Here is an 11,866-nt window from a genome sequence, read left to right as displayed (position 1 = left end):
GGAGTTTTCTAAATTGAACTTTTCTTTAGAGCATCTTGGTTGTTGTCTCAATAAGCATAAGCTATAAAAATAGAACTTTCTTCTGCATTTGGGATAGAGGAGTTGGGTTGAGAAATTTGGGGTTTTTCAGCCTGGAGAAGGGAAGCCTCGGGGAAGAACTTAGAGCAGAGGAGAAAGAGATCCTTCTGTGATGGGAGCTGTCTGACTTTGCCTTCTGTTTTGTGATACTGGGAATCACCTTGTAAGTTGACTGTTTTTTTCCCAGCAATTACCAAATGAATCTGGGAAGTAGATCAGATGCAGGTGTTCCTAACATGTCACCTACATTTAGTCAGGCAGTTCCCATCACTTGTGTTGCATCAGAAACACACTGTCTTTTTGCTTCAAAGAAAATCACTGTGACAACACTCTTCTCCCTACTGTCCTCCTTAGAGCATCCTTCACCTCTTTGTTCCTGAAGCTATAAATGAGGGGGTTCAGCATGGGAAAAACAAGGGTATAAAATGCAGAGATCACTTTGTCTGTGTTCATCGAGTGGCTGGAGCTGGGCTGTAAGTACGTGAAGAGGAGGGAGCCATAGAATAACCCAACAGCCATCAGGTGGGAGGTGCAGGTGTAGAAGGCTTTGTGCCTCTTGTCTGCCACATGGATCCAGAGGATGGTGCTGAGGATGCAGGTGTAGGAGGCAGCAATGGCCAGGAAGGTGCTGGTTTGTATAAAGCCACAGAGAGTGAAGAACCTCGTTGATGTGTGTGTTGGAGCAGGAGAGCTCCAGCAGCGGGGGAATATCACAGAAGAAATGGTTGATGACATTGGAGCCGCAGAATGACAATGTGAAGGTGAAAGATGTGTGCACCAGCGAAGTCAGACCCCCGCTGAGATAAACCCCAGCTACCAGGGTGGTGCAGACCCTGCGAGACATGACAACAGTGTAGACAAGAGGATGACATACAGCCACATAGCGGTCATAGGCCATCGCAGCCAAAAGGAGGCACTCGGCGTCAGCAAAGGCAGCGAAGGAAAACATCTGTGTTGCGCAGCCAGTGAAAGAAATGGTCTTCTGCTGTGCTAACAGACTCACCAGCATCTTGGGAGCAATGGCAGATGAACAGATAAGGTCTAAGAAAGACAAATTGCTTAGGAAATAGTACATGGGAGTATGAAGGCAGGCATTGAGCTGGAGAAGCACGATGAGGCCAGCATTCCCCACCGAAGTGGTGATGTAGATGAGTAGGAAGAGCCCAAACAAAGGTATCTCCACCTCCAGACGGTCGGTGAAACCCAAGAGAATGAACTCTGTCAGCGTGGTGCAGTTCTCTTCAGGCATCTCATGACCCTGTGTTTGGTTCGTCAGGGGATCAATCCTAGTGGGTAGAGCAATGCACAAACACATTGTATCTTTCAGAAGACAGAAAAGTAGGCACCTCGCCAAGTATCAGAGGGGGAAACCAATCACTTAGATAATGCCCATTGAAAAGAAACTTTAGGAGGACATTCAAAGTGAGCTTTACATTAAAAGAAAGCCATGAGTGTTGTTTTTAAGCATCTGAGCACAAATACTGTTAGATTTTCCAAGCATTTTCCCCCACTTTATTTTTCACGTAAAACCAACTGAATTTGATTCAGTCCTCTCTCAAATTAATTTCGGGTCTTAATTTTACCTTTCCAGAAGTGCATCATGTAACTTAACTTTGCCAAAGTTAGCATCTGCTGATGCCAGTATAAGTTCGAGGCAGGGCAGATCTCTCTTGCTCACCTTTACATTTCCGGGAAATATAAGGATTGCAGAAGGACATTTGATAACGAAACCGCTAGCAGGTCAGTTAAATAGTCCTGTAAATATCAATGCTAAATGGATAAAAGCACAGCCAGACCAGAAATGTCTATGTTCCTTAACAATATATAATAATCTAAGCTGACTCATTCAGGATAGGATATTAATTGGTTACAGCAGAGCCTGGGGGTTCAGAAAGAGGGTTGCACTGACCTCACCTGTATTTGGCTTTGTAAAGGTTGGTCTAAGTGCATCATCTTCAGTTCCATCTATAATCACTGCAGAGGGGTGGGTGGGATGCATCGTATCCTGGCTATGCGCTCATCTGTTGATAAGAAAGGACGCCTGCATGACCAGTATCAATTCACTGCCAAAAGTTTAGATGGTTAGTGAGATGAATCCCATTTTAGACTGTTTTCTTTGATCTTTTTTCAAGGTCCTTCATTCTTGATGCATCCTAGAATCTGAATCACTTTGTGGATGTGACCGTTTACTCCAGATGACGTCTGGGGTGACTCTGGTACCGTGATTCCTAGACTAAGATGACAAGCTCTGCCAAAATTCAATTGTGTTTTAGTTTTAGTTGAGACCAGTTAAACAGTGACCTTGTAACATTACCACTTATTTTAACATTATCACCGGTAATTTGAGAGATTTCTAGTGAAAGTAAGAAAAAGAACCTTTCTGCCCCAAAAAATACTCCATAGTTAAGCACATGTAGCTGTTTCCTCCTAGTTTCAGCTGTGGTTCATGTTCGGAAATCCAGGCAGAGAAAGCCTAGAAGCTGCTGAGTGGTCTTTGATGAGGACCTGCAAGAGGTATCAGATCAAAATTTAGGTGTAAAAATCAAAGATAAACCAAATTCCCCCCTTATTAAAGATATATACATATTTATTGTTTTCTTTTGTTATCTCATGGTGCTGCAAAGCTTTTCTGAATCAGAAATACATCCAAAGCAACTGACTTGGAACAATTCCTACACAACACCCTGAATGCAAGGAAATTTTATTCATTAGGAAACTTACCTACTAGGGAAATATTTGGTTTATATTCCTGGATGAAGGAAATGTTTCTTTTGAGGAATGTCACGGATTTTATATCTTCCTTTTGGACACGGGAGACCGTAATGTTCTCTAGGGAAGAGTAGAGCAAACAATTAAAGTGCTGCTGGTGTTTGTCTCAGTGTGGAAATGTTCCAGTGAAACGATGTGCTGTAGAGGTGTTGTACACACTCTTGAAATGCTTCTAGTATTTCTTTTGACTGGAGTCCCACACAGAGTGGGGGACAGTCTTAAGCTTCAAAACAGCATTGAAATGAGAATGGCCATCTTGGCAAATGGAGTCCCAGACCGTGAGCTGGAGTCAAGTCACTGTGACCTTGAAGCAACAGCTTTCAGGGAAAAAGACTTTCAAATGCACCTCAAAATGATTGTGACAATTTAGAAAATGCAAATCCAGAGGCCATCAGAACTTCTGGTAACAGGATTGTGTTCATATCAAATTATGAACAATATCAACAATATCATATCAACAATTATATCAATAATGTAGGGACCTTAGCTATCATGCTAGCTAAGGTCCCTACATTATACAGAAATTACACACCGGGGGAAGATTTAGAGCAATTTAAGTTGTTACTTTACTACTTACATTAAGCAGTAGTTAATCTTATTCATTAATACAAATTTCGTTTAGCCACGCCCCCCCCTGCCCGTCCCAGCCTGGATAATGGAGCAGCAGGACCAGAAGCAGGACCAAAAGCAGGACCAGCTTCCATGCTACTGAAGAAAGATGCTGCCTGTCAGATCAACATCCCCACACAAGGCAGGGGCCATGCCCACAATGAGGACAGGAGCTGGTCCTGTGCCACAGCGCCTATCAGCAACGCAAGGCTGGAGCTGAACCAGAAGGTCCACAGCAAGCTCTGGACCCACACAGCAAGAAAATGCATAGAGATAAAACTCCAAATTCTCCCCAAGGCAGTGCAGAGGTCCATGGGCATGTCGCAATGCTCACTGCCCAGACGGAGGCAGGCTGGGGCTGGGCAGCTGCAGCCCCGCAAGAGCTCTGCCATTATGGCAAAAACAAAGCAGCTCAGGCAGAAGGAATGGGTCCTGCAGCAGCAGGTTCAGGCATCCCTCACCTGCACTCTGGTCCCCATGACACCGTGCTCCTGCCTGTATTGTGTCTCCTCCTACGGCCCCGTTCCAGGGACGGAGAGCAGCCAGGCATTCCTGGAGGCCAGGACCCTGCCCAGCACATCCTGCAGCTCTGGGAAGGAGATGGCCACAGACACCAAGGATGCGCCAGGGATACCCTGTGGGATGGTGAAGGACTCGCCAGGGCCAGCATCCACCCTTGGATCCCTAAGCCTTGTCCCAGCATTTTCTGCTATGGACACCAAGCCAGAGGGAGCACAGGGAGCACACATGTGTTCAACCCATGAAGGCTTCATGGCACAAGCACAAGGAGCCCTACAGAGCCATTGTGGCTGCTGCAGGAAACAAGCTCGACATGCTGATGGCAGCTTCCCAGGTGGGACAGCCCCTCTGGAGAGCACCACGAGCAACACCAGCAGGGAAGGGAACACCGCATCCAATTGTTGGGGGAGTGAACCAAGCCAGGACAGGCAGAAATGGTGGTCATCGAGGAGGCAGAGCCTTGGCAGCGCCGAGAGCTCCCTAAGCTGTGGGACATGGTCCCAGGGCACCTCCTGGAGCACAGAGAGGCAAAGGAGATGGAGTCCTGATGGCCTCTCACAGGGAAGCCCACCTGAGATGGCGCCAAGCTCCAACTCCTGCTGCCCAGAGGGGATCCCCAGCCAGCACAGCCCATCCTCGCAGCAGCACCTTGAAAAGAAAGCAAGAACAAGTCCCTGTGACATTTAAGGCATACAGCCTGTCTGGGTTCAGCAGTAGCATTTTTTTCTCCTTAGTAGCTGGTGCAGCGCTGTGTTTTTGACAGGACACCTGACACAAACGAGCCAAAGAGGTATTCCATACCACAGCACGTCATGCCCAGGATGTAACTGAAAGGGCTAGTTCACTGCGGGGTTGGACCAGGTATCAGTCGGTGCTTGGTCAGGCGGGGTGTGGCTAGTTATTGGTTGGCGGGTGGTGAGGTGTTGTATTCTCTTCCTTTGTTATTTCCTTTATCATTATTATTATTGGTGGTAGCGATTTGTGTTGTACTTTAGTTACTAAACTGTTCTTATCTCAACCCTGGGAGTTACGTTCTTTCAATTCTCCTTCCCACCCCTCCAGGAGCCAGGGCGAACAAGAACGGGAGTGTTTGATTTATGGCTGACTGGGTTTAAACCACGACAAGCCAAAGGAGACAGAGCATCTTTAAAGCCAAAATCTTGTCTTTCCCTTTTAATTTTGTGGTCCAAACTGTTCTGCTGTAAGAAATACCCTTCAACTTTGTCTCTTGTCCCTTCTCCCTGTCAAATAACTATCACCAGAAGCACCAGAGGAAGGTGTCAGGAAAACTAGAGCAGGCATATGTAAAGATAGAGCATGGTATCCATAACGAGACTAAATAAGAGGCCTTGTCTAGCAGTAGGAGAAGGCAAAAGTTACAGGATGACCCACTGCAAGCCTCTCAGCAGGCCTGTACTCCAACATCAGCGAAGTCATTAAACCAATTGCCATCACAAATTAAACGTTTTCCCTTCCCAAAACAAGGAATTCCTCTGGGGGGAAGGCTTCTGGGCATCCTAAAGAAGCCTCTAATGATCTTGAAACCTTCTTAGAAAGCTCAAAGTAAACCTACCTCATTCTTCCTAACAAGCCCCTGGGGACAACTTCATAGACATTAAGGAGAAGGAAACTTTCCTCTTTCTTAAAGGCAAGAGCGCTTCTAAAGCACTTCGGTTTGGCACAACTCCTCCACACCCTGAAGCTGGTGGGTGGAGAGTTTATGGATTGGCAGACTCCTTTCCAGTCCTCCTCCTGGTCGGTACAGTAGTGACCCCTGGAGTTTGAAGGAAAGAGCAGCCACCCCTGGCAAACAACAACTGATTGGCAGAAGTCACTTGGCATCTTAACAGCAAGTTCTTTGGACATCACAAGGGGTCCATAACCAGCCACAGCTGTGGCAGGTGATGCGCTAGATTCAGGGTTTATCAGTCAGAAGCAAAAGGTGATGTGGCTGAAGACAAAATACAATGTACATACATTTCCCTGTCTAGAAATAAAACTACCTACAGCTCAGGTCCAAGCTGCATCCAGGAGACAGATGCAGCCAGACACACTCCTACAATGAGGGGTCCTAGTCTATGGCAGAGGAGGAGTATGATGTGCTGAGGGAAGAAAACACTGGGTGAGGCTGATCAGGACTTATTGTTGCCATCACGGTCCTGACCTACATGAACTACTGATTTTGGGGATGCTAACTGTGCTGGTGTTTCTCAGGTCGTTTCTGCTGCCTTGGGGCTGAAGTCTCTGAGGTGATCTCCTCCATAGACAGTGCTATCTGTAAAAGCATACAAGGTTCATAGAATCATAGGCCATAGAATCAATCAGGTTGGAAAAGTCCCTTGAGATCATCAAGTTCAACTGCTCCCCCAGCACCTTCAAGACCACCACTAACCCATGGCACTGAGACCTTGAGTCCGCGGTGTGTGACTGTGACTGCAGGGCTACCCTGGGCAGCCTGTTCCAATGGCTGAGCACCCTCTGGGGAAGGAATTGTTCCTCTTCTCCATCTAAACCTGCCCTGGTTCAGCTTGAGGCCCTTAACTCTTGTCCCATTCCTTGTTCCCTGGGAGCAGAGCCCAGCCCCTTCCTGGCTCCATCCTCCTGTCAGGCAGTTGTCGGGAGAGATAAAGTCCTCCTTGTGCCTTCGCTTCCCTGACGGCTGGAGCAGCTCTGCTCTGGAGCCAGGATGAAAGAACTGGGCTGGGTCAGCCTGGACAAGAGAAGGCTCCTTAAGGAGAGACCTTAGGGCAGCTCCAGTGCCTAAAGGGGCTGCAGGAAACCTGGAGAGGGGCTTTGGACAAGGGCCTACAGGGACAGGCCAAGGGGAATGGCTTGAACCTGCCCTAGGGGAGACTGAGATGAGCTCTTAGGAACAAGCTCTTCCCTGGGAGGGTGCTGAGGCGCTGGCACAGGGTATCCAGAGAGCTGTGGCTGCCCCATCCCTGGCAGTGTTCAAGGCCAGGTTGGACACGGGCTTGGAGCAAGCTGCTCTGGTGGAAGGTGTCCCTGCCCGTGGTAGGGGCCTGGAACTGGATGAGCTTGAAGGTCCCTTCCAACTCAAACCAGTCCGGGATTCTACAAACTGATTACAGGAAATTGAACACTAACACCCCACCACTGACAGCTGCCATCCTGAGCACAACCCCCATTGTGACAGCATTAAAGGCTCTGACATCACTCGGCTGTTCTCTGCAGCAGGATCTAACTTCACAGCAACACGTGCCACTGTTCCACAGCTCCCAATGTGGTTGTCACGGGCAGTGCACATGGGCAACAGCAGCTTTCTTCTGGGCCTCAGAATCCTGATCCTGGCTGCTGGGGCCATCCTGCTTGCCATCAGCCGTCGCCAATGGGATCACTTGTGGCCATGGGGCCCACTTGGTTCCAGCACTGGTGGTGCCTGTCCCCAGAAAGGTGACTGTGCCACAATGATGTTCCCACAGGGTGATGGCCAGGGCAAGCAACAGCGCAGATGGAGGCGGCGATTTTGGGCAGCAAAGCCATGTAAGTCCCCGGCAGGTCCCCCAGGGGAGCCCAGCCCCATGGGGAGCAGGCTGGGTGTACGGTCCCAGGTCAGTTGCGGCCCCCCGACACTCAAGAACCCCTCCCTGCCTTGCAGGTAACGCTGTGTCCCCCCTGTGCGGGCCCTGGCGCTGCAGGCCCGGCTGCACCCACTGCATCAAGGCTGTGCAGGAGCTGCAGGAGCTGGTGCTGTCAGCGTGGGCTGGGAGAGGAGCTGCAGCCGCTCTGGATGCTGGCACGTGGCAGGCGCTATGGCAGGACCTGGAGGAGCTGGTGGAGCAGGGAGAGCTGAGCTGCTGCGGCTCCCCCAGTTACCCCGAGAGCATCAGTCCCTCCAAGAACCTGACAGCAACGCTCCTGACTCGAGATGGAGGAGTTCCTATGGAGGTGAGGTCTGTTTACTCCCTCGACCACACGTGTGCTGGCAGAGTCTCTTCAGCCCTGAAGATGCACGTGGCTCAGAAAGTCCTGGAGATACGGCTGGGGGCCCTGCCCGTGCCGGTGCCGGTGCAGGAGTCCCAGGAGCAAGCAGCACGGCAGCAGGGCTGCTTCCATGTCCTGGCATTGTTCAAGGCCAGGCTGGACAGAGCCTTGGGTGGCATGGTCTAGTGTGAGGTGTCGCTGCCATGGCAGGGGGCTGGAACTGGATGATGTTAAGGTCCTTTCCAACCCAAAACATTCTATGATTCTACATATGTCCAGAGGCAGGCACGTAAGGTCCTACAGTTTTATTGCTTCTGAACTTGAGACATTCCTCCCAGTAGTCCCCAATAACATCTAAATGGAATGAGGATAGCTTTGTATGACATGAAATTTGTGTTGGCACAATAGCAGACCTCAAAGGCTCTGGAGGTCAGAGAAGTCCTCAAAATGCATGAAAACTCATCCTAACTACTTTTAGGCATCTAAAAGTTAGCTGGGTTCTTTTAGCTATCTTTTTAGCTATCATTGGCAAGAAATGGACAACTCCAAAGGATGGTTCATCCCATTGTAAAATAAGTTTAAGGAAAATGGCATGTTTTGCTTTCTGCAGGTCTCTCCCTCCTTACACTGACTACAGAAGAAGCCCCAACGGTTAGATTTGTCTTACCTGGTTGAATTTTATGCTACTGAAATTACAACAAACAGATTCTATCTTCCTATTGCCATAGCCTGTTCCCCAGCACTTACACAGAACACAGGCAGAAGCTCTGGGCTAAAGAGTTCAGAGAGGACATCCCTGAGGCAAGACACAAGATCTTGAGCAAAACAATCACATGGGAGGCAAGCAAAACACCACGGCAGAACTGATCTTTAACTTTCCTATTTCAAACTGTCGTTGATGAGATGGGAAAGCTCCACAGAGGCTTGCAGTAGCCAGTGATGGATATGCTTAGACCTTCCAAATATCTCTGGCGAGAGGCTAAACCATGACACATGAAAGGGATGAAATGGATGCTCTGCTTTGGCGGAAAATGATGTGGGAAAGCCAGTCCAGAATAGGGGAAATTATCATGTTTGGTTTGTTATTCACGCCTCTGCTCTATCATTTGATATTGGTAATATGGGGTTCATCAGTCAACGTAAAACAATTAAAAGTTACTCCTCTAAGCTTAAACTTCTACTGCTCTAGTAATCAATGTAGAGAAATAATCATTCAAATTCCAGGAAGTATCCAGAGTGCAAACATCTATATATAGGCTGTGGACACTGCTTACCTGAGCTTAGGAGAGGACTTTGTGTCTCTCTTCTGCTCTGGCTGTGCTTTCAGGGACAAGTCATCTCTTAATCAGCCGTCTAGTATTAGTCTCAGAGGACCACAGACTGTGAATCAGTAAAAATACAACTTAATGGTCCAATAGGGAAGACTGGCAGTGATGTGAACTACCTCTAGATTGAATAAGGAGACTGTGGACTGGAATTCGGATTGCATGTCTATTGTTTTATGAGGACCAGCAAAACCTAAAACAATAATTCCCCTCCCTTTATGTCTGCTCCTTGTAGCTCTCATATAAAGGCTGATTGTTTCACAAGGTCAGCAATCCTCAGCATGTAATCCTCGCCATGTTAAACAGACAGAGAGGGGAGATGAGCTCTTATGCAGAAGCTCTTCCTTGTGAGGGTGCTGAGGCGCTGGCACAGGGTTCCCAGAGAAGCTGTGGCTGCCCCATCCCTGGCAGTGTTCAAGGCCAGGTTGGAACTGGATGAGCTTGAAGGTCGCTTCCAACTCAAACCAGTCCGGGATTCTACAAACTGCTTACAGGAAATTGAACACTAATACCCCACCCCTGACAACTGCCATCCTGAGCACAACCTCAATTGTGACAGCATTACCGGCTGCTACGCACACCTGGATGGCTATGCTGTATGTTAGGGATATGTTTTTTTATGGTTCTTCTAAGAGAAGAAGGCAAAACTGAGGTGTCTCAAGGGAGTCACACACAAGGAGACACTGAGCACAAGGACGGCCGTGCTCTTTGACCCATGATTTCTTTTCGGTTTCAAGACCCATATCTGCACAAGGATATTTAGGGCTCATGAAGCAGCAGCAGCAGGATGCCCACGGTGCTGGCTTAATGTGGCCTGTAACATCACTTGGCTGTTCTCTGCAGCAGGGTCTAACTTCACAGCAACACGTGCCACTGTTCCACAGCTCCCAATGTGGTTGTCACGGGCAGGGCACATGGGCAACAGCAGCTTTCTTCTGGGCCTCAGCATCCTGATCCTGGCTGCTGGGGCCATGCTGCTTGCCATCAGCCGTCGCCAATGGGATCACTTGTGGCCATGGGGCCCACTTGGTTCCAGCACTGGTGGTGCCTGTCCCCAGAAAGGTGACTGTGCCACAATGATGTTCCCACAGGGTGATGGCCAGGGCAAGCAACAGCGCAGATGGAGGCGGCGATTTCGGGCAGCAAAGCCATGTAAGTCCCCGGCAGGTCCCCCAGGGGAGCCCAGCCCCATGTGGAGCAGGCTGGGTGTACGGTCCCAGGTTGGTTCCGTCCCCCCGACACTCAAGAACCCCTCCCTGCCTTGCAGGTAACGCTGTGTCCCCCCTGTGCGGGCCCTGGAGCTGCAGGCCCGGCTGCACCCACTGCATCAAGGCTGCGCAGGAGCTGCAGGAGCTGGTGCTGTCAGCATGGGCTGGGAGAGGAGCTGCAGCCGCTCTGGATGCTGGCACGTGGCAGGCGCTATGGCAGGACCTGGAGGAGCTGGTGGAGCAGGGAGAGCTGAGCTGCTGCGGCTCCCCCAGTTACCCCGAGAGCATCAGTCCCTCCAAGAACCTGACAGCAACGCTCCTGACTCGAGATGGAGGAGTTCCTATGGAGGTGAGGTCTGTTTACTCCCTCGACCACACGTGTGCTGGCAGAGTCTCTTCAGCCCTGAAGATGCACGTGGCTCAGAAAGTCCTGGAGATACAGCTGGGGGCCCTGCCCGTGCCGGTGCCGGTGCAGGAGTCCCAGGAGCAAGCAGCACGGCAGCAGGGCTGCTTCCATGTCCTGGCATTGTTCAAGGCCAGGCTGGACAGAGCCTTGGGTGGCATGGTCTAGTGTGAGGTGTCGCTGCCATGGCAGGGGGCTGGAACTGGATGATGTTAAGGTCCTTTCCAACCCAAAACATTCTATGATTCTACATATGTCCAGAGGCAGGCACGTAAGGTCCTACAGTTTTATTGCTTCTGAACTTGAGACATTCCTCCCAGTAGTCCCCAATAACATCTAAATGGAATGAGGATAGCTTTGTATGACATGAAATTTGTGTTGGCACAATAGCAGACCTCAAAGGCTCTGGAGGTCAGAGAAGTCCTCAAAATGCATGAAAACTCATCCTAACTACTTTTAGGCATCTAAAAGTTAGCTGGGTTCTTTTAGCTATCTTTTTAGCTATCATTGGCAAGAAATGGACAACTCCAAAGGATGGTTCATCCCATTGTAAAATAAGTTTAAGGAAAATGGCATGTTTTGCTTTCTGCAGGTCTCTCCCTCCTTACACTGACTACAGAAGAAGCCCCAACGGTTAGATTTGTCTTACCTGGTTGAATTTTATGCTACTGAAATTACAACAAACAGATTCTATCTTCCTATTGCCATAGCCTGTTCCCCAGCACTTACACAGAACACAGGCAGAAGCTCTGGGCTAAAGAGTTCAGAGAGGACATCCCTGAGGCAAGACACAAGATCTTGAGCAAAACAATCACATGGGAGGCAAGCAAAACACCACGGCAGAACTGATCTTTAACTTTCCTATTTCAAACTGTCGTTGATGAGATGGGAAAGCTCCACAGAGGCTTGCAGTAGCCAGTGATGGATATGCTTAGACCTTCCAAATATCTCTGGCGAGAGGCTAAACCATGACACATGAAAGGGATGAAATGGATGCTCTGCTTTGGCGG

At 49.3% G+C, this 11,866-nt stretch overlaps 1 protein-coding gene, 1 long non-coding RNA gene and 1 pseudogene across 2 annotated transcripts; 1 reads left to right on the top strand and 2 right to left on the bottom strand.

The window, feature by feature from the left end:
- Window positions 1-393: 393 nt before the first annotated feature.
- Window positions 394-1,343, bottom strand: LOC133273975 (olfactory receptor 5AS1-like; annotated as a pseudogene).
- A 246-nt stretch (window positions 1,344-1,589) lies between these two features.
- On the bottom strand, window positions 1,590-2,982 carry LOC133273974 (uncharacterized). Its single transcript, XR_009744974.1, has 3 exons — window positions 2,800-2,982; window positions 1,993-2,583; window positions 1,590-1,756 (listed from the first exon to the last, which is right to left on the bottom strand). It is a non-coding gene; the product is annotated as an uncharacterized LOC133273974 (long non-coding RNA).
- Window positions 2,983-7,216: 4,234 nt separating this feature from the next.
- LOC133274012 (uncharacterized) lies at window positions 7,217-11,494 on the top strand. Its single transcript, XM_061462759.1, has 4 exons — window positions 7,217-7,479; window positions 7,595-8,052; window positions 10,662-10,981; window positions 11,449-11,494. Exons 1-4 carry the CDS (start codon window positions 7,218-7,220, stop codon window positions 11,492-11,494), a joined length of 1,086 nt encoding a protein of 361 aa, XP_061318743.1. The 5' UTR covers window position 7,217.
- The last annotated feature ends 372 nt before the right edge of the window (window positions 11,495-11,866 follow it).

Source organism: Pezoporus flaviventris, unplaced genomic scaffold (genome assembly GCF_033815535.1).
Source record: "Pezoporus flaviventris isolate CSIRO_AGI_PZ_B2104156 unplaced genomic scaffold, CSIRO_AGI_Pfla_v1 ptg000035l, whole genome shotgun sequence".
Taxonomy (NCBI): Eukaryota; Metazoa; Chordata; class Aves; order Psittaciformes; family Psittacidae; genus Pezoporus; species Pezoporus flaviventris.
Note: the sequence above shows the minus strand (reverse complement) of the source record. Positions and strands in the feature narration are given on the sequence as shown.